At 42.1% G+C, this 22934-nt stretch overlaps 1 protein-coding gene across 1 annotated transcript in view; it reads left to right on the top strand.

Annotated features, from left to right (window-relative positions):
- The window catches only part of PTPRT (protein tyrosine phosphatase receptor type T), an 812457-nt gene that overhangs the window by 105823 nt on the left and 683700 nt on the right, over positions 1 to 22934 (top strand). The window contains exons 4-5 of the mRNA XM_030915349.1: positions 3790 to 3871; positions 12517 to 12632. Coding sequence (XP_030771209.1) covers positions 3790 to 3871; positions 12517 to 12632 — 198 coding nt within the window. The remainder of the gene's footprint in view (positions 1 to 3789; positions 3872 to 12516; positions 12633 to 22934) is intronic.

Genomic DNA, 22934 nt, shown 5'->3' with positions numbered 1-22934 from the left:
GTGTAACTTTAAATAAGTTGGTTTTTACGACGTTGTCACTAATTTCTAGTTTTAGTTAATTTGATTAGAAAATGTATACGCCCAAAATTAAACAATTTCTTCTTTGAGGGATTTATTGAAGTTACATTATAGCCTAATATATGATTTTTTTTTGCAACTGAGCCATAGCATTTGAATAGAAGTTTCATTCTGTCTTTATTAACATATATCTAGGAAATACATTATTATTTACATTATATATACTTGCTTTTCCCTATATGATTAGTCAAAGTCTAAGACATAGATTGAAGTTTTCAACCCATGTCTTTTTCGTCATTTTCTCCACTTAAGTCTCTTGACTCGTGTTTTTTCTAAATAACCATTTAATCCACCTAATTTTTTCATTGTTATTTTCAGTTAAAATTCTACTTTGAGGCTTTCACATTATTTCTGCAACAACTGCTTTCTGTTATTTGCATTTCTTTATTATGTCTTTGTTCAACTTGTTCTTTTTAATGTTATTGAGTCATTCTGTTTTAGGTGTTCATCTTACAGCATACAATTAGACTTTGTTTATTTAGACAGTCTGAGAGCTTTTCTGTATTTTAACCCGTTTATATTTATTGTCACAAGAGAAACATTTTTTCTTTATTTTGTCATTTTTATTACACAGTTTGAACGCTTTTGTGCTATTTCTTTTAAATGCATTTACTGTGTATGTTCTGTTTGCTTTTTTTTCTATGAACTTTGCTTTTGGTTTCCTTTGAATTATTAAAAAATATAATTAGACACATGATTATTTACAGGAAGGCTTTCTGTTTACTTTTCCCTCTGCAAGATGAGGTGGCTAGCACGTTGCTTTTGCAAACTTTCCCCTACCTCTTGAATAATTTTGTTTGTTGAGTCTCTCTGAAGGACCCTGCTATCTTAGTAAACTATTCTTCCAGAATGGCCGTCATGCTGGAGCAACAGCTCTATAATGTGACTGTCATCCCCAAGGCACTTCACCTAACTCCCAGGCAGCCATATGCTGTTTCACAACAGATCCTACCACTTAAGGAAGCTGCCTCTTCTCAGCCATCACCATGATGATCTCCAGTGGTTCCCATTGGTTCTCCATAGTTCTTTTGTTACAGCTGTTGGAGTTCCAAGCCCCAATGAGAACACTAGTCTTTGAATCCAGTGACCTGGAGTGACCACGTAGGCCACAAAAAGATTTCACAGGGAGGTTTTCCTGTTGGTCTCATCATCTACCTTATATTCTATCCATTGACTTGAACTGAGGAGTAAAACACAGGAGAGGGAGGGTCCTTTTTAGAGGCTGTCAGGTGTTGGAGATGGAAACTGAAGACACTTTGAACAAGAGCAGTGGTTCTGATGTCTGGTTGGTTTTTACCTCAAAAAAGTGCCTGCTTCCAGTGGTTCATCCTAATAGCAGAGATATATGACATGGGAAGATTTGAGAAATGCTAATAAGGTAGAATAAAAAGGAAAATGGAGACGAGGGCTGAGGCAGAAGGAGAGGCCCACCCTGGTCTCCAGCTTGGGTGACTGAATGGGTCATAGTACCACTTACCATATTCCATATTTCAGAAAGAATAGCCCGTTGGTCAATGAGGGAAAAGGTTTGAGGAGGAAGCTGTGTGGAATCTGCTGTATTCATGTCATTGATGTGGTACCTAGGTAGAAACACGGATCTGTGAACTGGATACGTAAGACGGATGTGCGGGTGAAAGGTCTAGGGTGCAGAGCTGGGCTTGGGAGTTATCAGTGCATTGGCAGCTGTTGAAGGGAGAGTATATGCAGTGAAAAGATGTCTAACGGGAGCCCACATTAGAAGGCAGGTTGGAGAAGGAGCAATGCCTACAGACCTATGGTAGAACAGGGCCAGATTCATGAGAAAAATCATAAGAATTAAGTGTTATCTGAGCCTAAATAGAAAAAAGACCCAGAAATGGAGAGTCCATGAACACTGACAGTTGTAGAAGAATGGTCAAGTTGTGACAATAATTCTAGTAAATATTTCTTGAGAATGTACCATGTACCATACATTGTTCTAAGTGGAGTATTAACTCCATGATTCTAAAAAGTCACCCAATGAGGTAGACACTGTAATTAAAGATGCAGAAAATGAGGCACAGAGCAGTAACATAACTTTCCCAAGACCACTAACTAGCAAGTGGCACAGCCAGGACTTGAACCTAGGTACTTGGAACCAGAGTTTAAGCACTGCACTATCTTCCTTCTTAACGTAAGATAAAGACTGAAAATATCTACTGGATTTAGCAATTAGAAGATTATTAGTATCTTTTGTGTAAGCAGTTTTGGGGGAAGTGTGGAACATGGAATCCAGATTGTATTAGGTTATAATTTTGCAATGGAGGGTCAGGAAATGTTGGGAGTGAATGAAGATAAAACTACTGAGAATTGTAAGTGTTACTGAAACACAACTGGATGGTATTACAGAAAACCTGCTGCTAAAGGATAGTTTTTAAAGAATAGGAGAAGCTGTTGACCTGTCAGAATTAGGGATGAAAGGGAGGATTTGGAGATATAGGATAGACAGAGAAAACCAAAAAGAATCCAAAAGCTGGAAAATATAGCAAGAGTCCAGGTCAAGAACACTGGTGTTCCTTGCAAAGAAGAGGCAGGGAATGGTGTGGTTGGATATCAAGTCAATGGGTAAAAAGTTAGAAGTCAGTCCCTCTCTTTCCCTCTTGCCTCTTGAAGATGTGGGTGTCTGCTGGGATTACATGGGTGCATGTTGAAAGGGCGGCAGTTGTGTAAGGTACAGGATTGCAGAAGGCAGTTGTGTTATAGGCTTGGCAAAGTTGAAATAAAGGTGCAAAGGAATGGATGCTTTAAGAGAGACTCGTATGGAGTCTGAGGAGCTCACATGGTAGCCTGGGCCTTCTGCATTAATAAGCCAAGGATTAGATAAGAAAAGCAGAGGTCCAGGCTACCACGTGAGCCTGAGGAGCAGGTCAAGAGGAGTCAACTGGGAGAAGACTGTGGGTAGAGATTGTGCTGGAGTATGGGAAAGTGAAATTTTCAATTTCCAGAAGGTGAAAAATGAGGTGAAAGTGGGGCTAAAGTGGATTGGGGAAGGCCGTTGGAACTAGAGAGGTCAAGGATGTTGGTCATGCTACCCACACAGACATTGATATCTACTTGGTGAAGATAGGGGTTAAGTGATGAGGGAAGCTAAATACATTACAAAATTTTTATGGAAATAGCAGTGTAGGTAGAAGTCAGTTGCCTTCTACTCCTGGATACCAAGAGGTAGATTGCCACTTATTTTTAAGAGATTTATTATAAATTCAAATGTAATATGTTCCTTGGCAATGTAGAATCAACTCATGGTAAACCCTCCTTGGCTTATGGTAACTTCCAAGGTAGGCATCTCTCTTATCCTTTATAAGAAAGTTGGGATATTAGAAAGTAGTTCTCTGTAGAAGGATGGTCAAGTTGTGACTTGACCCTTGAAGCCACAATGAGAAAGATACAGATTGGAGTTTCCAAGACCTTGGTGTTTGGGTTGTTTTTCCTGCATCTAAGTGTTATTTCTGAAATTCATTAAAAATATTCCATGTGACTGGCTCTTCCTTTGCTAGCTATCAAAGTGTGGCCCTTTTGCCTTGTGTTGAAAATCCCAGACAATTGCCAGGGTAGCATGCTGTCTTAATAGAAGGTTTCTTGGGTAGCTTCTGATGGGAAGTTGAAACATAAAGGGCTGGGGGCCGGGCAGCTTCCTATGATGAATGCCTACAACCGTTTCTGTGAAATTGACTCCCGCCCTGTGTGTTGCAGGTGATATTTGAATCCGTCTCATTGAAGGGTCATCCTGGCTACATTGCTGTGGACGAGGTCCGGGTCCTTGCTCATCCGTGCAGTAAGTATGTCCCTTCCTCCCAACACAGCCTTGATCCATGCCAGACTGGGTAGCATAAAGCCTGCAATCCCCTCCATTCATTCAGCTCACCAACGTCTCTCTCTGTCTCTCTCTCTCTTTTAATCCTTCAGAAATGCTTACATACTCAGTGCAATCAGTCCTGAATAAATCCATAATTTTGCCGGCCTGTTCAACAGGCAGCACCTCCAGGAATTTGCAGAGAGTGGCAAAACATCTTTATTTGAATCTCTCTCCATTATTAAGGGAGTCTAAAGTCCTGATTGTTTATTAGTGGGATTCAGACCACTGAAGTGGAAGAATTAGAGGGCTTTGGATAGAATCTTGTGCAATTGTCTTTAAAAAAATAAAGAACACCACCAAAACACTGAGCAAATTAGCACACTGTTCACTTACAGAGAAAAGTACCCTGAAGCTATTAATTCTTTTAAAATAATTTTAAATATACTCATCAGCTCCGTGTAGGCATAGAGAGAGATTTCTCATAGTGGATAGTACTTACGGTAAAGCATCAAGAGTCCTCAAAGGCGTGCCACTCCTTCATACCCATCCACTTCTTTGCCATATTTAGTCTCACACATTGGAATGCTTTTCAGCAGGGAGATGTGGTTTCTGGGTTTGCTAAATCTCAGAGGCCGTAAGTCCTGAGTACAGGTAGTTGAGGTGACATCATACCCAGTGACATTTGGTTGGGGGGACTGAAATAAAACTGATTTGCATGCAGATTATGGCAGCCCCTGGGAGGGGTAGCTGGGATGCCAGCCTCATGAGTTTGTTAGTGTTCTACAGATTGGAGATTCCCAGTAGTTTCTCGGCAGCCATCCAGTTCTAGGTAATCCCCTGTGGGCTCTCTCCACTCCTTCCATGTGGCCATGTGTCGTGCTTTGGGCTGTGGTGCGGTTTGCTGCTGCCTCCAGAGACATCATGGGTCCTCCTCTCCTTATGTGCTTCTCAATCCTCCCATTTAGGGACTATTCTGATTTCAGCCTCATCCATGTTGCTTTAATTGAAATGACTTTCCATTTCTGCTGCAATGAATTTGTCAGACCCTCAGATGTAACTTCCCTCCCTCTGCCTGGCACTAGAATGCCATTGTCTGACTCATTGTCTTAGAGCCCCTTCTCTGGAGGAATTTGGAACACATTACAAGTTCTGAACGTTATTTTGAGAAACTGTGTTTGGGTCCTGTGGCCTGTTTCCCAAGAAGCAACTGGTATCTTGGGAATGCTGATATGCTACTGGGCTCTTCGTTGCACTGGCTGAGAGTCCCTACCCTCTGGGTTACTTCCTGAGTCTTTTAGAATTTCTCAGATGGGTCTGTCCTTCAGTCATGCCTGAGGAAATGTTTCTGTTGACCCAGACTTCATGTGAAGAGGATCCCAGAAATCCCCCCAGCTATCCAGGGTTTACGTAGTAGATAGGCATAGGAATCTCCTTCACCAGGGTGAAATATTCCCCACCCTGGACTCATGGGAGTCAGCATCAGCTGCTCATTGGAGAATGATCTTTGGTCTAAGACTGGGCAGCTGTGTTGGGAGATGTCAGCGCTACCTGTGGTCCATTTAATTGCATGTGTTCAATCTTGCACCACCTCCAGTTTCAAGGTAGTCTCTCTGAAACATGCCTTCTGTCTTCCTCATTCCCTGCCTACATCTCATCCACTCAGAGCATGCTTGCCTCTGCCCCATCTACCTGTGTTCCTGCTTCTTACCTTGTGCTGGATGCTTGGACTTTGTCTTTCTAGTGGGTGACAGCTGGCTTTTCCCAGGGGAAAATAGCTTGAGTCTCACTACTTGGATCCCAGAACTTTGTGCTCTAATGGGAGTTTTCACTTCCATCCTGATGCCCAACCTTGACAACTGTCAAGCTGTAACTACCTGTCAAGCCATAACTACCTTCAAGCCCAAAGTGGTAAAAGCTCTGCCTTACCTCCAAGCACTGACCATGGTTTGCTGTCACAAGCATATGCACCATTCTCTTTGATAAATATCCATGGGAGAGGGTTCTCTGGAGGGCACTGGAATGACTGTCCACCCCCAAAGTCTCATGAGTCCTCTTGAAATTCTCCTTTCATTGGGGCTGCTCCTGAAGTTAGAATTCTCCTGACAATCTCACCCTCCTCTTGCAGAGGGGTGTGGGTTGCATGGTTATGAAATTGCTGAGAGCCAGTTACACAGCAAATGGACCATGGGATATAACTCAGGAAGCCATGATCCTGGCTTTATGTCCGCATAATGTGCTTCTGTTGGGTTCAATCTCAGTATTGAGGCAGCTAAAGCATAAACTTCCCAGAAACCACTATGTGAAGACCCCATAGGAGTGGCTGGAAGTGGAAAAAAATTCACTTCACTATATGGACAAATACTGGCAGTGTATATAATGCCTGAGGTATATCCACAGCTCATGAATCATGTGGAGTTGAGTAGGGCCTAGCAAAGTCCCTTTCCTAAGGACCGGTGCTCAGTCCATACCTAGCCCAAGTTTCTATTCTTTCTTTCAGCAAGTACATATGTCAGCTATGTGTTAAGAACTTTCCCAGGCACAGTGATAGTTAAGTGACTAAGAAAGGTTTGGTCCTTGTACTCATGGTGTTTGATTAGCAGGAGGGCCAATGGGAAGGGAGTCACTAAATCAGTAATATTAAGTAACCCAAAATTTCAGATAGTGAAAACTCCTGTGGATATCATAAGTGTGGGTGTCTGGGATATGGGAGGGCTTCTTGGATATAGTGGTCAGAGGAGATATCTTTGAAAATGTGACCTGAGCTGGGACTCAAATCACAGGAAGGAGTTCACAGTCTAGTGATTTGCGGGAGGGGTGCTTCAGACAGAGGTGACAGCGGTTGCAGAGGTCCTGCACAGGGAGTTGGCTTGATGCTGCCAGCATGTCCTGAGCATACGGAGCACAGGACAAAGTGGTTAGGGCAAATGTTGGGCAGGAAAGCCTGGACCTTGGGCATCATCGTGAGTAGTTTAAATGTTTATCTAAGTGCAGGGAGGCTCTGCTGCAGGGAGTGCTGCTGGAGAAGGGTCACTTGGGCTGCTCTGTGTTGAAGGACCATAAAGAAGATGTCAGGGAACCTAGGAGGAAGAAAGTTCCGGAGCCATGCAAGAGGTGGTGCTGGCCTGCACCAGGGTGGTTGAGAGACATCCATTCATCATCCAACAAGTATTTATTGAGCATGAGCTCCATGTCAGGCACCATTCTGGGTTTGTGGGAATGAGAAAGACAGATTGACTGTCTGTCTTCATGGACTTCTGTTGAAGTGAAGGAGGCTGAAAGAAAACAAAGTAATTATATGATTGTATTATTATAATCTATATATTATATAATTGTACAAGTGTGATATCGAATATAGAATATAGAATGATATAGAAGTATGTATTATATAAATGTATGTTATATAAATATATAATCATATATAATTTACATTTATATATAATATATACATTTATAATTATATAATGTGATTATATAATTATATGCACAGACAGTGCATTAGTTTGCTAAAGCTGCTGTAACAAAACCCCTCAGACTAGATGGCTTAAGCAACTTAAATGTGTTTTATTTTCTCACAATTCTGGAAGCTGGCAGTCCAAAATTAAGGTGTTGGCAGCGCTAGTTTCTCCTGGGGCTCTTTCTTTGCTTGTAAGTGGCTGTCTTCTTGCTGAGGCCTCACATGGTCATTCAGTCTGTACTCACAGTCCCTTGGTGTCTCTCTGTGCATTCACATGTCCTTCTCTGTTGAGAATACTGGTCAGATTGGATTGGATTAGGGCTTTCCTTAAAGGACTCATTTTAATTTAATCACATCTTTAAAGGCCCTGCTGCTCAATGTATTTGAGATACTGGGGGTTAGGGTCATATATCAAAAGATAAATCTGGGGGAGTCACAGTTCAGACCATGACAAATGATAAGCAGGATAACGAAGAAGCATAGAGCTTAGAGGTGGATAGAGGTGCACAGATTAGAGATCCATTTAGGAGGCAGAGCCAACTGGTCTCATTTGATGAATTGGATTAGGAGTCAGGCATGAGACATGACACACTCACAGATTTTTAGCTTAAGGTGGTGCGAGCTGGGGAAGAACTGAGCAGGCTGCCCTGTGAGGAGCCAGCTATGGGCCCCAGGGGCTGCTTACAGGGATTACCTGCCATGCAACTGGATAGTAGCTTCTGAACTCCCCTTTAGACTAATGGTGCTTTTCCCCAACCTCCAGTCTTAGAATTTATGACTTCGCTCATAGATGGTTAAAAATTTAACTATATTGAAATGTATGCATTCAATTCAAAAAACCCTGTGGACATAAAGTCTTTTTAATTCTCCCCTTCTGTCCTCTAAAACATATTTTCTATTAACATATGGTCAGAGTTTATCAATAAGTGATTCCACTAAATATTCCAAAAGTTCCAGGGAGCGAGTGACTGATTTGCAATTGTATCTTCAATTGATTGGCACTGAAATTAGAACTGTAGATAATCGCCTCCAAGCTCCCAAAACGGTAACCAAAAGACAGGCATAATACTCAAAGGAAATTATTTTCTCTTACAAATGGAAACCTCTCATCTATATTTTATAGCCCATTTAACATTTTTGTGTTATTCTAAAAGTATTCTAGCCTTAGTTACCCTCTGCTGCTGTTTCTCAGTGTTAGCCATTAGCAGGGCCAAGGCAGTTATAACTGTGTACCATAAACGTCAGTATGATTTTTCCAGTCTGTTTCAAAGTTTCTAGCTTCTAAGTTGCCTTTTCTTTCCCCCTCACAATCTTGTGGGGCCATGTCCCCGAGCCCACAGAGTGTCTGCAGCATGTTTCTAATGTGTGTACTGGGCTTTCTCCACAATTGTGTGGCTTCCTACCGAGCACTGGCAGGTTTAAAGAGCAAGATAAAGGGCACAATAATATGTCTTCAGATGCTGCACTGACATCTGCAAGAGTCTAAATGTCACCAACGTCAAGGCATTTTTGCCCCAAATGCACAGCCAGTCTTCTGTTAAGCCCATTTAGTGGCACCACATCTGGGGGGAATTGGGTCTCAGTGTGGAGTGAGTAGGAAATGCTTAGAACCACGAGCTGATGGCTGACCTGGGTACAAAGGTCAACCGTGTTTGGCTAAAGGTGAGTGAATTGAAGCTCGTGGAGTATAAGTTCTCTCCCAGAGCAGCAGATGCTGGGGGACGGTGACAGTTGGGAGAGTCTGTGGCTGATGGGCAGGCTGTGTGAGGGCACGGAAAAAGTAGGGTCAGAGAGGCCAGGAACACAGGGAAGAGGACCAAACAGGTCCTCCACATAAGCACAATCCCCAGAGAGCACTGCCTGTCATGAGCCAAGGATGACCCAGAGCCCCAAGGAGCAGAGACAAGGGTCCTGAGCAAGAAGAGGGTGGTCTAGATCAGCTCCTGTGCTGGGAACTGCAATTGGGGCTGGCCTTCATGTGATGCCTACAGCGTACTGCATGGAGTGGTGGGGGCGTTCCTGCCTGTATGGGGCTGGATCGGGTGAGACTGGCTAGTGGAAATTATTGCTGATGACTTACGTAGGAGCTACATATCAGAGACCGCAGATTGATAGAGCCTGCCTGCCCACGTGTTTTGTTAATCCTGTATTGTGTTTTAATAACATGTTGAGGTTAGAGTGAGAGATTTCATATAAAGTCTGGATTTCTTACTGGCCTTGAGAAATCAGATGTTTGACACCCCTATACAAAGCATGCATGCCTGGCCTACCTCTGCTGAATTTAAGTAGGAACTGCCCCCTTTCAGTGGGATGCAGAGTCTCTCTCCATTTCCCTCCAGTCCTCACCACTCCTATTGTCTCCCCAGTGCTAAGGCTACTGGTGGATGCCAGTTGGTATTGTGCTTGCAACATTGCTTTTCTTATATAAAGAAATGTTTATTTTTCTCAAGTCTCTATCCAAAGTGAGAAAATAAAAGATGGGGCAAGGAAGTGGTATTTTTGTTCTGTTTTACAGCTGAACGACTTTATCAATGTACATAACCGGCTCTTGTAGGTGCATGCTTTCATAATCTCTGCTGTAAATCGCCAGTATTTGCCCAGAATATTCACACTAGGAGGCATTAAACATCTAAACTCTCTACCACTGAACCTAGAAGGGAGGGAAGAAGAGGAATTGAAGATAAAAGAATCAAGGTAAAAGGTCTGTTGCTAAGAAGGAAGAAGTGGAGAGGAGTCAGAGGCATGCTGGGGACATTGATCCAGAGAAGATTCATTGCTAATTGTACATATCCCAGAGGTTAAACCATTTTCTCGAAGGGTAAGGGAAGAGCGTTTCTTTGTAAAACCAAACACAGAGTTTCCCAGCATTGGAGCTAAGACTCTGCACTCCCTTCCCACCTGGAGTGGATGTGTTCACTCCCCCTTTAAACCTGTGGTATGAATAGACTTACAAGGTTCACTGTATTTCCCCTTCAAGAATTGACTTGAACTGATAGTTCCAAAAATAACTTTATAAAAGCATACAGGAGAGCCAAAAGGAAACAATTTCAGACAATCAAAGCAGCATGGCATTTGTCAAGTTGACTAGATGCAGGAATTTTCAACTCTGAAAAGCCCATAGAAGTGGTTTTCCCTGGGCCTTGGGTCCTTGACACCACGCCAGCCATGGTGGTTCAAACGTAGCCTGAGGGGGTCTCTGAGCTGCTGTCATTAGTTTAAAAACCTGAGCAAAAGTACATTGGGGAAATGGGGATACTGCCCACTTCCTGGATTTTTCTGGGGGTTTCCGTGAGATACGACGTGTCAAGTTCTTCAAACAGTGTCAGAGTCATCCTAAGTGATACATGAACTCTTCACTGAGCCAGGTCGCTTCTTAAGCGCCAGTTCCACCCTGCCTAGTGCTCTCCCAAGAAGTCTGCCTAATTGTTCCAAGATTCTTGGCTTTTGCTGAGCTTTATAGGTGCTGACACAGGTAGACCAAATAGTTCAAATCAAGGACAAATAGCAAGGAAAGGGGTCACTTTTAATAAAATATTTGGGAGCATGGAAAGAAACCTGAACCAGCAGCACAGCCCTGACTGGGAGCACCTTCTGCAGACCCTGGAGTCTATCTGGAGACACCATCCTCAGTCCCAGTGCCCAGGAGGCAAGAGAGCATAGCTGCTTGTTAAATGCTGAGTCTGGGGCTAAAGTGGACCTGGATTCAATTCTGTTCCTGTCTTTCACTAGTGCTGTGTAGCTTTCAGCACATTAAACTTGCTGAGCCTTGATTTCTACCTAACAGGGAAATCATAATGGTGTCTGCTTTATAGGAACGTCATGAAGTTAAGTTAGATAGAGCATGCAAAGCATTTATCACAGTACCTGGCACTGTAGGAGCTCTCAGTAAATGACATTATTGTTACTATTTGTCTCTCTGTGTATTTGACTCCCTCTAGAAAGACAGCCAAAGCCTCCTGTTAAACCTCCTTGATCCTCTCCTAACTCTCCATTTGTTTCCATTCTGGGGGTGGTCCCAGTTCATCACTGATTTGATTGATGGCATAGAGATTCTTCATTGTGCCCCAATGAAGAAACCAATCCTTCTAGATACAAGTTATCAGCCGATGGAGAGCTGTTACTTATGTTATTATTTGTAGAGTGCAGGTAGGTGAGAACCCTTCTCCACAAAAAAGGAAAGAGATGGACCCAGGTTACTCAATATAAAACGTAGACTTAATACGAAGAGTGTCTGCTCATACACACTCTGATTTTCATTTGAAAGACCTTTTCCCTGTTATGTCCAGTCCCTAGGGTCAATGCTCCCTCTCATGCTCAGAAAGCACCATCACAGAGTAAGACTCTGGGGTCTTGTGACGTTGGGCACATTTCTAGAGTTCTCTGTGCCTCCGTTCATTCACTGTAAAATAGAGAAAATAACACTACTGACTGCATTGGGTTAGGTGAGTTACTGCAGAGAGACACTTCATGTGGTACTTATCACATGGCAGGCGCTAAGAATGACAGCTACTAGTGCTTTCCTTCTCTTTTCCTCCCTCTTCCACTCTTTGTCTTCCTCATCAGCATCGTCACCCAGGCCAAGTGTACAGGTATCAGGCCCAAAGGTGCTTCACTACAGCTTTCTTTTTCTTGCTTCTTGAGGTTACAGGGAAGTATCACCTATCATGAATATCTACACTCCTCCTGCCCCCCAATTTTTCTTCTAACTTTTGGTGTCATGGTTTCACCTTTTGTGCAATGCCAGCCCCAGAAGAATGATCAATTTGGGTGTATTCTAGGCATGTTTGTGCCAATTTCACAGAGCAACATTGCATAGCAGCTAGTAATAGGACATAGAGATCTAAATTCACGTCCTGATTCCCTCACCCTCTGGATGTGTGTCTGTTCCAAATGATGATGTAAACCCTCAGAGCCTTGATTTTCTGATCTGTGAAATGGTGATACTGTCCACTTCATGGATTTTTGTGAGGTTTCAGTGAGATACTGCGTGTAAAGTTCGAACAGTGCCAGACTTATAATAAGGGATTAGTGAACTCTTCGCTGAGCTGGGCCACTTCTCAAGTCCCAATTCCACCCTGCCCAGTGCCCATCCTGAGCTGCCATCCACCAACAGGGAAGTGGTGCAGGCTGTTGAATCTCATTCTTCTGTGTTCTTTGGTTTCTCTCTTAGGAAAAGCACCTCATTTTCTGCGACTCCAAAATGTGGAGGTGAATGTGGGGCAGAATGCCACATTTCAGTGCATTGCTGGTGGGAAGTGGTCTCAGCATGACAAGCTTTGGCTCCAGGTAAGCGTGACAGAAGCCTCTGCTCAGACTTGTTAGGATGAGAAAGGGAAAAGAAGGAATGGAAGGAAGCAGCTGTATGGCAACACAAGTGTATCGAACAAAGACCTGCAGAGGGGGACGCCAGCTAGCACTGGAGCCCACCGCTGCTTACAGACTAGGGTAATTATAGGTCCAGGTGGGAGAGGTCTGGGCTTGTGAGATGGGGTGGGTGGTGCGGTCGGCTGCTGATAAGCAAGGAGTTTCCTGGGGTCAGGCAGTTAAGTCTGGGACTTGTCTGGTAGGGTGTGTCTCATGGCCTGAGCCCCAGTGGAATTTTCTGCTCTAACCAGCATTTGCAAAATGGCAGAGGTTTACACAATGGGGAAGCTTGGGCTAACAATGCTGCCTTCTCCCTTGATAAGGGAAGAAGGTGTGTGCTGTGGCGAAGGGTTTGCTGTGTAAGGGGAAGGGATATTTTTAAAGTACTTCTGTTCCTTTGGTGGTGCCCTGCATCTATGATCTTGTTAAATCTTAACTGCAATTCTGCTAGGCAGGCATTGGTATAACCATTTCATACATGCAGAAACCGAGACCAAAACCTCAAAGTTCTATAACTGGAATTTGTAACTGTGACCTTTTCCAACTACCCGCTAACAAACTTTGTCTTTTAATTGTAGATTACTAGGGCTAAGGCAAACGGAATATCTTAGGTTCTGGATATGTGGTTGTCATGTAATCTTATCTGGAAGGTTCTTGGACATCCAGCGATTGACTAGTACATCTGGGTAAAATTAGAGAGTTGCTCTTTATGGGAATTTTTCACTAAAATGAACAATCTGTCTGTTCTTTGGTTAAATAAGTCCATTAGTGAAGTCCATCAGGGAAGTGTTTTAAGCTTGAATTTGCCTTCCTGTTATTTCTGCTAATTCATGCTACTTTCCAAGAAAGATGAGAAAGGATCTCTTTGAGTGGGGGTTAGAGACAGAGGGCGACACATAGAACTAAAACATAACTTGTTAGAACATTAGCATACTTGTATCAATACCAACACAAATAGCAAGTTTTTGGAGCAGCGCAGAAGTGGGAGCTGTGCTGTTTGGTGCAGGAACCACTAACTACATGTGGCTGTGGTTATTTAACATTAAAAAAATTATTTCTATACAAAAATTAGCTGGTCGTGGTGGTGAGTGCCTGTAATCCCAGCTACTTGGGAGGCTGAGGCGGGAGAATCACTTGAACCCGGGAGGCGGAGGTTGCAGTGAGCTGAGATTGCACTAGTGCACTCCAGCCTGGGCAACAGAGCAAAACTTCTTCTCAAAAAAAAAAAAAAAAAAAAAAATTCTAAATAGCTTTGTTGAGTTATAACTGAGATGTGATGTTTAAAGTATACAGTTTTAATATGTTTATATGTGAAAGTATTACCACAATCAAGACATTGATATTGAATGTATGCATGACATCCAAAATTCCATTCCCATGTATAATCGCTTCCTTCTGACCTCCCCACTCCCATCTGTCACAGGCAACCACCAATCTGCTTTCTGACAATACGTATTAGCTTGCATGGTCTAGAATTTTATATAAATGGAAGCATGCAGTGTGTACCCTTCTTTCCTACAACATACTTATGTTGTTGTGTGTAACAATATTTATTATTTTTTGCTAAGAGATATTTCATAGAATGGATATACTACTATTTGTTTATCCATCTACCTGTTGATGGATACCTGTTGGGTTGTTGGCAGTTTCTGACTATTACAAAGAAGTTGCTGTGAGCGTGCATGTGTGAGTCTTCGTAGGGACATGTTCTTTCATTTCTCTTGGGTATGAAAGTGAATTAGAAGTGGAATGGCAGGGTCATCTGGTAGATATATGTTTAACTTTAAAGAACAACGGCTGTTTGAAAAAATGGTTGTACCATTTTACGTTCCTACCAGCAGTCTATGAAAGTTCTAGTTGCTCCATATCCTCACCAGCACTCAGTATGGTCGGTCTTTTTAATTTTAGCACTTGAATAGGTGTGTAATGGGAGCACATTGTAGTTTTAATTTACATTTCTTTGAGGACTGATGATACCAAACATATTTTCATGTATTGTTTTGCCTAGCTGTCTCTCAACACACTTTGCTGGAAGTTCATGTTGTCATTTCTCTTCTTGAATTTAAGCCATTTCCTGCAGTTAGAAAATCCTTGGGCATAAAGAGCCCATCTAGGGGCCAACAGTTCATCCTTGCCACTTAGCAGCACTGCAGAGTGAAATACCTGTTCTTTCTGCTTCCCGAGGTTGCTTGCAGACCACAGGAGAGCGCAGGAAACCTCCACACGTCACCTCAGTATTCGGTAGTGTTATTTACTCTTTTCATTACAATTAGTGTTCAGATGTATTAGGCTGCCAAGAAGCTGTGTGATTTCAGTGGCATTGCCTCAGGTGGGTCATGAGAATGAGGCAGGACCATCACAATATTTTCAGCAACTTTGTTTGGGTTTTCCAATTATTTTCTGATTGTTATTGTGGCAGTTCTGAGTTGCATGCCCTGAACCTTGGGTCTGTCAGTGGGAGGATGTTAAAGGAGATCATAATTGAATATTTGGAAGAAAACAGATGGAAACACATGACATGGAGCTCTTCCACGTCTTATCTTCTTGTCAATGTAAACCAAATCTTATTTCACAAAACGTCTTCCGGGTGGCTTTCAATGGGACATAAAACATGACAAGATATCATAAATTAAAAGTGAGGCAACACCAGATAGAAGGAAAAAATACACAGAGCTGGTAATAATGCAAAAACCGCATTTCTGCACACCTGTTACTAACTGGTGGGTCACACACACAGCCTGCAGCTTTGTAACCACTAGTGGAATAAAGGAAACTCGTCAGATACACAGTTCACAATGTCTGTGAGATAAACAAAAAGCAATTGCTCAGGAAAATTCTACCTGTTGTTCATACAGAAGCCAGACAGGGATTGTTCCCAGGAGTCCCTGTAAAGAAAACACTGTATGATGCAATGAACAGTTTTCCCCACCACAGTCTTACTGAGGTCACACAAGTGAGTTTCACAGGCCTGTTTCTTATGACGGCTGTGAGAAAGCAGTCTGGGGAGGAGAAGGCGGAGAGAGGGGTGAGGTGGACAAGAGGATATGGCAGCGTCCGCTGCTGTCTGCCAATCTGTCTCCATCCTGGGGCACTTGAAACGTATCTGGGAAGTGAATAGATTCAATAACGATTTTTCCAAGGAAACTTCCCTAAATATTGTCTCTCTCATCTACATTTCAGAAAATATTGGGAGGTACACAGTTTATATTGTGCTCTCTGACAAATACCTGTGTGGCTAGGTAAGTCCAGGCTTATGTGCCATAGGGTAATTGGAAGTAGATTGTATTAGTCAGGGTTCTCCAGAGAAGCTGTGTGTGTGTATAATTTTATATATTTTCATATATAATAGTATGTTATATATTATATAACATAATTATATATAATTATGTTATCCTATATTATATATATTATATAACATAATATATATAAAAATGTATAATTGTATGTAATGAATATATTTATATATTTAAAATATATGTATCTGTAAAATATATATATTTATGTATAATCTTTATATAGCACTTATTAAAGAAAATATTTGTAAATTTTATAAAATATAAAATAAAATATAAAATATATTAAATATATTAAGGAAAATATTTATATAAGCATATATTAATATATATTTGTGTATATATAGTATTTTTTAATGAGTGTTTCCTTATAGATGGAAACAATTCCATCCATAGTAAGTCTTTTCCTTCCATGTGCAAGAAGTCCTTCCTGTATGGAAGGAAAGGACTTAGTACAAGGAATTGACTCATGTAACTGTGGAAAGTGAGAAGTCTCATGATCTCCCATCTGTGAGCTGGAGATCCAGGAATGGCAGTGGTGTAATTCCAGTCCAAGTTCAGGAGAAGACCATTAGTCCAACTCAGGCAATCAGGGAGGAAGCAAAAGGGGCAAACTCTTCTTCCCCTGCTTTTCTGTTCTGTTCTTCCAAAGGTTGGATGGTGTCCATCCACGCTGGGGAGGGCCATGTACTTTACTGAGTCCACTGATTCAAATGCTCATCTCATCCAGACACCCTCACAGACACACCCAGACATAATGTTTAATTTGGGTACTCTGTTAGAGTCAAGTTGACTCATAAAATTAACCATTGCATAGGTTAACATCTTTCTACAAAAAGAAGGCATCTATCAAGACACCTGCCACCCCAGAGATGATCGCAGCCACCATCCAAGACAGGCCAAGGCAGTGGCCAGTTTCTCATGAGATGTGTCTTCAGATGTGTCCCAGCACTGGAGGACTGGCTGGCACTCTCGCCATTGTTCTGCCTCCTATAATAAGGCTGGGGTGACTTAGCCTGAGAATTTCCAAAGCAAATGAAACAGGCACACCATGGCCAAAAGAGTCTCTAGAAGACAGCTACAGCAGGCCTACTGTTTAGCAATGCTGCTTCCTGCTGTAGCTTCTCAGATATGCTGAGGAATTTCGCTAAGTTACTGAAAGTGGTAACTTTTCAAATCAGCCAGTTATAATTCAGGGAAATAAAGATGTTGTTTCCAGGATGGCAGGTATGGCAGTGGCCCTTCTTTCTGATAATGATTAGAAAGCAGCCAGTGGACTCATAGTTTGAGATAAATCCCTGTTGCCTGTGTCATGGAATGCTGGCCTTCCTTTCTGTGGAGCGGGACTTTACAGCTTGCTTTTCCTTAAGTGGTTTTGAATCATAAATTAACAGGTTAAAAGGAGGACCAGCCAATGCCTTTGTTTTGCACCCCTCTGGAAGCTTTATATGTCTTTGGAAGACCCCATCTGTTGGTGCTGGCTTTTGTGGAATTGTAGTTCAAGTTCTACATGAGAATCAATAGACAGGACCGATGCAGAAATGCAAACACATGAGCCTAGAACAATTGTAGTGAATCAGGGAAATTGTAGTGAATCAGGGAAAAGGGTGATAGAAGGATAGTAAAAAATTATAAGCAGGTTTTTCTTGTCCCAGGATCATGTCTCCTTGAGGTGAAGTGTTGGATGCCATGGTCTGTGGTGGACAGGGCTCAGTCATAACTTGCTTATTCCTTATGTGATACATTGGCCTGAGGAATCCAGACGTGTAACTTTGCAAGCAGTTTTTCAAGCAAGGAGATGGTGTGCCTTCTAAGGGGAATAGCCACTAAGCAAAGTGGTCTACAGTTTTGTGGAGTCCGTTTAAAAAATGAAATTCAGGATACAACTAGGTGGGACTATACCAACATAATTATAAGTGTAGCACAGTGAAAATGCAAATGGGTACCTCTTTTCTGCAAGACAATTAGGCAGTTGATATTGAAAGCCTTAAATGTGTGTATTTTTCCAATGAGTAAATTTACTTATGGAAATTTACCTAAGGAAATATCCAGAGATGGGGACAAAAATGTATCTGCAAGTGTGTTCAGTAGAACAAAAGGCTGGAAAGAACCTACATTTTCAGCAAAAGAGATTAAGTAAATAAGGGAATGGTATCATTAAATATCAGATTATACAGGTATATTTAATAACATTTTCGTAGCAGGTAAGTGAAAAGGATGAGTTATAAAGTCACATAATATTAATATATTAAGCTTTATGAAAAAATATATACACATATACATGCTCATATATGTAATGTATATAAATATATATAATTTGTATATCCTTACGTATATACATACACACTCCTATAACTCCATGAAACACATATTAAGACACTTAATTGATTGTAATAATAGATTATGATGCTTTTTATTTTCATCGCCATTCTTTTGTTTTATCCAAATAATCTAAAATGCATACACTAAACCAACATAAACAAAATGCTACTAAAAAAAGAAAGATGGTCACTTTTTCCCAGTTACAGAATATTCCTAGTGAGAAGCCATGTACCCTAGAACATAAAGTATAATAAAAAAATAAAAATAAAAAATATATAAAAGCCATTGCTGGATTTGGCATAGCTAATTCCAACAGTGAGGACACAGGTTTTTCCCACACCCCAATCATCACCATCAGACACTACTCATCCAGAAGGATGTTTAGAGATAGGAGTGTGTTCTCCTGCCTTTATCAAGGAGCATGGCGGATGGGGCTCCTTCTTTGAATTCCTCAGGGACTCCAGAGCAGAGTCTGTCAGCCCTACCATGGAGCTGACTTCCAGGCTTCCCTACAAAGGATTCGCTCCACGAGGTGTTTATATGACGAATAACATTGAAAGACTCTCAGAAATGAAGCCATGTGTCCAAACGCCCTGTGCAGATCTCTGTAGGGACAGTGTATGTTTCCAGGCAAATTGCGTGCACTGGACTGGGAGCAGATCTGAATCTGGCAGGAGAAGGTTTCTGCCTGAGCTCTGAGCCTGCAGGCTGACAGCAGCAGCCACACCAGGGTTGATGAGCTGAGGAGGCGCATCAGTCTTTACTGCAGCTGGTTCGCCCAGTAAACCTGTTTCCTCGCTCCTGCAGGGCTGCTGCTGGCCTCTGAGGCTGTGAGTGTTTGGGAGACCAGCTCCTCCTCCTATCTGCCTGCCTCTGAACCAGGAGTCCCTTCTGTGTGGGATTTCTGTTGACAATCTAGTGGTCACGCTGCAACTAAGCATTGATGATAATGTAATGATACTATGCATAACAGCTGATGTTTATTAAGTGCTTACACATCAGATGTATTTAGTTCTCATAACCAGTCTTTCAGATAGATGTGATTGTAGTCCCATTTATAGATGAGGAGACTGAGCCTTAGATGGGTAGATGACATCCTCGGAATTACACAGGCAGTGAGCAGCAACAGCATGATGTGAATGAACATAGGTTCTTTTTTTCAGTCCTGGGCTCATTCTTCCATGCCTACCTCATGGCCCTGTTACCTTGGGTTACACTCCAGCCTTTCCTTCTATACAGGAGGCTTGTCTATTTAAAAACAGAGTTCTTTATTTAGCATATATTTACACACCTCAGCTGAACTAGATACTTAAGTATATTTTAATTTCTCAAATCTACATGAGATCAGTGAAATAAAAATGCCCTTGGAATTATTGTTGAATTGCCTCCCCACCCCTGAGTTGCCTTCTTAATTCTCTTATCCCCTTCTTAGCCACATTCTTTAAATGTGATGTCTACACGTGAATGAGGCTTTCTTCAATGCCCACCTCTTCCAAGGAGTGGCCCTTGTAAATGTCCCCAGTGCTTTCTTCATTGCTATAGCCAAGGGGTGCATCTCAGGCCTTATACTTCTCTTTTCAGATTTGATGATGCTGACTGCTCTCTCCACAAAAATCTTACTGCCCACTTGAAACTGTCTGTCAATAACTAGGAAGGGCCTAAGATTTTACCTTATTTGGAGGCTCCCAAGGTAAACTGCCACAGTTGCATAGATGCTGACAGAAGACATGAGACTTCTGGGTCAGAGACAAAGAACTTTATTATTCACTACACAGCAAGCAGCAGTAAGTTTGATGTTCTCATTAGTTTCCTTTGTCCCCCACGAAGCCCTGTGGGACTGATGCCAGGTCCCTCCTGACTCTTTGCAGGAGTTCTAAACCCAGAAATCAACCCAAAATGAGCAGTTAGCCATGTACATAGTGTTTCAGCACAGCTAATCAAAAATGATTTATGTCTACTTCTATTTCTTCTGACTTTTAATAAAGAATAATCAAAAGCTATTCTTTAGAGGCTGCCAAAAAGGTACAAATGTGATCTTAAGAGAATCAGTGGGCTAGATTTTAGCAGGTTTCCAAATGTCATGCTGTGGCAGCAATGTGACTAGAAGTGAAAAGAATATTCATTACAAGTGAATTGTGGGAATTTCACCTAAATATTTTTTGGCCAGGAAATTCCTGGAGCAATGGGAACAAATTTCAGCTGGAAATGCTGGGCCTAGTTTTATTTTATTTTTATATTTTTATCTTTATGTTATTTTTTTTTTATTTGGATGCCAGAAGTTCAAACCAGCACATGGAAGGCTTCCAGAATCCTGCATTAGAATATCTCCTGTAAACCAGGCATAGTATCTGTTGTGCAAAACCAGAAATGGTTTCCTTTTATTAAAGATACTACTGTTTCCACTTCTGCCAGTTACAAGTCAATTTCAAGGCTTCCTGCTCTTTCTGAAATAATGACAGCCATTTTTGTAGTCTTGTCTTACGTCTTTGTGAAGGAAATAATGTCAGCAAAGGAGAGTGGATGGGGAATTGCAAAATGGCAAGGCCATTACAGAAACCTTGATAGATAATCAGGTGGTAGGGAAACAGCACTCTCCGTGGCATCAGGTGCAACTCTTGACTTCCTCTCTAGGTGGTTCCTGAAAATAGAGGGGTCTTGCCTTGCCTGGGGGTGGAAGGATGCGCTTGTGGTAGGGACAGAACATTAAAGTGTAGCTATCACAGCCCCTGTTCTTCCAAGGAGTGTGTGCTCTCAAACCAAGCTGACTTATCCACACAAAACAAAGTAAGCCAAGGGAAGTTGGAATTTGAGTTGTTTTTAAGAGCAAGGCAAGCAGATGAAAAAGGGGAAAGATAAAGAGGGATTTCAGAAGGCAACTGTTGCCATAATGAGAGGAACATGAACGTAAAATGGGATTAAGCAGAACCACCGATTAGGCTGTAAAATGCCTTTGTTCAATTTAGAACATGTATCCCTCCTGTATGGATGAATTGGGAAAAAAAAGGGGTTCACCTTCTGGGCAAATGTACCTCCATGGATATGTAGCTTGATATGCAGATAGAACCCTTGGGCAAGGCACAAAGGTGACCTCCCTCCAAAAGGGCTCTAGTCAGAACTCCTGGCTCTGCCAGTGGAGTATAGGTTGGATTTGGGGGCCACACCTCTCGCCTCTTAGCTGGGCACCATTGGTGCAGTGACCAGTTGCTCATCCTTGGGGCGTGGTCTTAGATTTAAGGAATTTTTCCATTCATGTGTTATGTGGTATTATTTGGCCCCTTTAAGGGACTTAAGAGGACATTCGCTTTTAAGTCCTTGAGACCCAGGGCAAAGTCAGCAGAATTAGCATCACCAGGGAACCAATTAGAAATGCTAATTATCCAGCCTCACCCCAGACCTCCTAAATTACCCTCTAGGTGATTCTGATGCACATTAAAATTTAGGAACTACTGTTCTAGACTGAAAGAGTGGGGATAAGGAAACCTCACCCCAACCTAATAGTATACCATGTATGCCGTAACTTAATAACATGTAGAATCTGATAGCCAAGAATGTAGGAAGATACTCTGTTCCTTCTTACGTATATATTTCTGACTTAAGGTCTTCCAAGATTTCCAGAAAGCTAGGCATCTGGGCTTCTATCACAGCATTTCCCAAACTGTTTTCTATGAAGCAGTCATTTTCGGCAAGATAGCATTAGATATTCTTTGAACAAACAAAGTAAGTTTCTGGAACACTGCACTCTCTACCCTACTTTCACAGAGTTGCTAAGTGTAACTGTGTACTGTTAAGTACTAGATGGCAGATGGGTGATGTGATTAATGTCTCAGTGTCTGGTATCAGATCACCTGGGTCCAATCCTAACTCAGCCCCTCAGCAAAGAGATACTAGGTTTTGTTCCTCCTAGTAAGATTCATGGACCAGCAGCATCCGCAAGACCTGAAGAATTCCAATCCCCATTACAGGCCTTCTGAATCAAGATGTGCATTTTTAACAAGATCCCCAGGTGGTTTGTATGCTGTAGTTTGAGAAGTACTACTAAAAGCCTTATTGCTTGACCACTCTCTGCCTCAGTTTCTTATTTGTTAAATAGGAATTACTAGTAGGACTTATCTCACACTTTATCAGACATCAGAATCCCCAGGAAGGTGTGTTAAAACAAAAGTGGCCTGGACGCATTCCCAAAGTTCCGGATTCATTAGGTCTAGGAATTTATTAGATGGGGCTAGATATTTCAGTTTTTTTTGTTTTTTGTTTTGGTTTTTTCTTGAGGTGGAGTTTCTTTCTTATTGCCCAGGCTGGAATGCAGTGGCACGATCTTGGTTCACCACAATGTCCACCTCCCAAGTTGAAGTGATTCTCCTGCCTCAGCCTCCTGTGTAGCTGGGATTACAGGCATGCGCCACCATGCCTGGCTAATTTTGTATTTTTAGTAGAGATGGGATTTCTCCATGTTGGTCAGGCTGGTCTTGAACTCTCGACCTCAGGTGATCCACCTGCCTTGGCCTCCCAAAGTGCTGGGATTACAGGCATCAGCCACCACGTCTGGCCTGAGAATTCACATTTTAACAATTTCCCAGGGGATGTTAGTGCAGCCCATCTGGGGACCGTG

This window comes from Rhinopithecus roxellana, chromosome 13 (genome assembly GCF_007565055.1).
Source record: "Rhinopithecus roxellana isolate Shanxi Qingling chromosome 13, ASM756505v1, whole genome shotgun sequence".
Classification (NCBI taxonomy): domain Eukaryota; kingdom Metazoa; phylum Chordata; class Mammalia; order Primates; family Cercopithecidae; genus Rhinopithecus; species Rhinopithecus roxellana.
The sequence above is the reverse complement of the archived record's forward strand: the minus strand, read 5'-3'. Positions and strand labels throughout refer to the sequence as shown.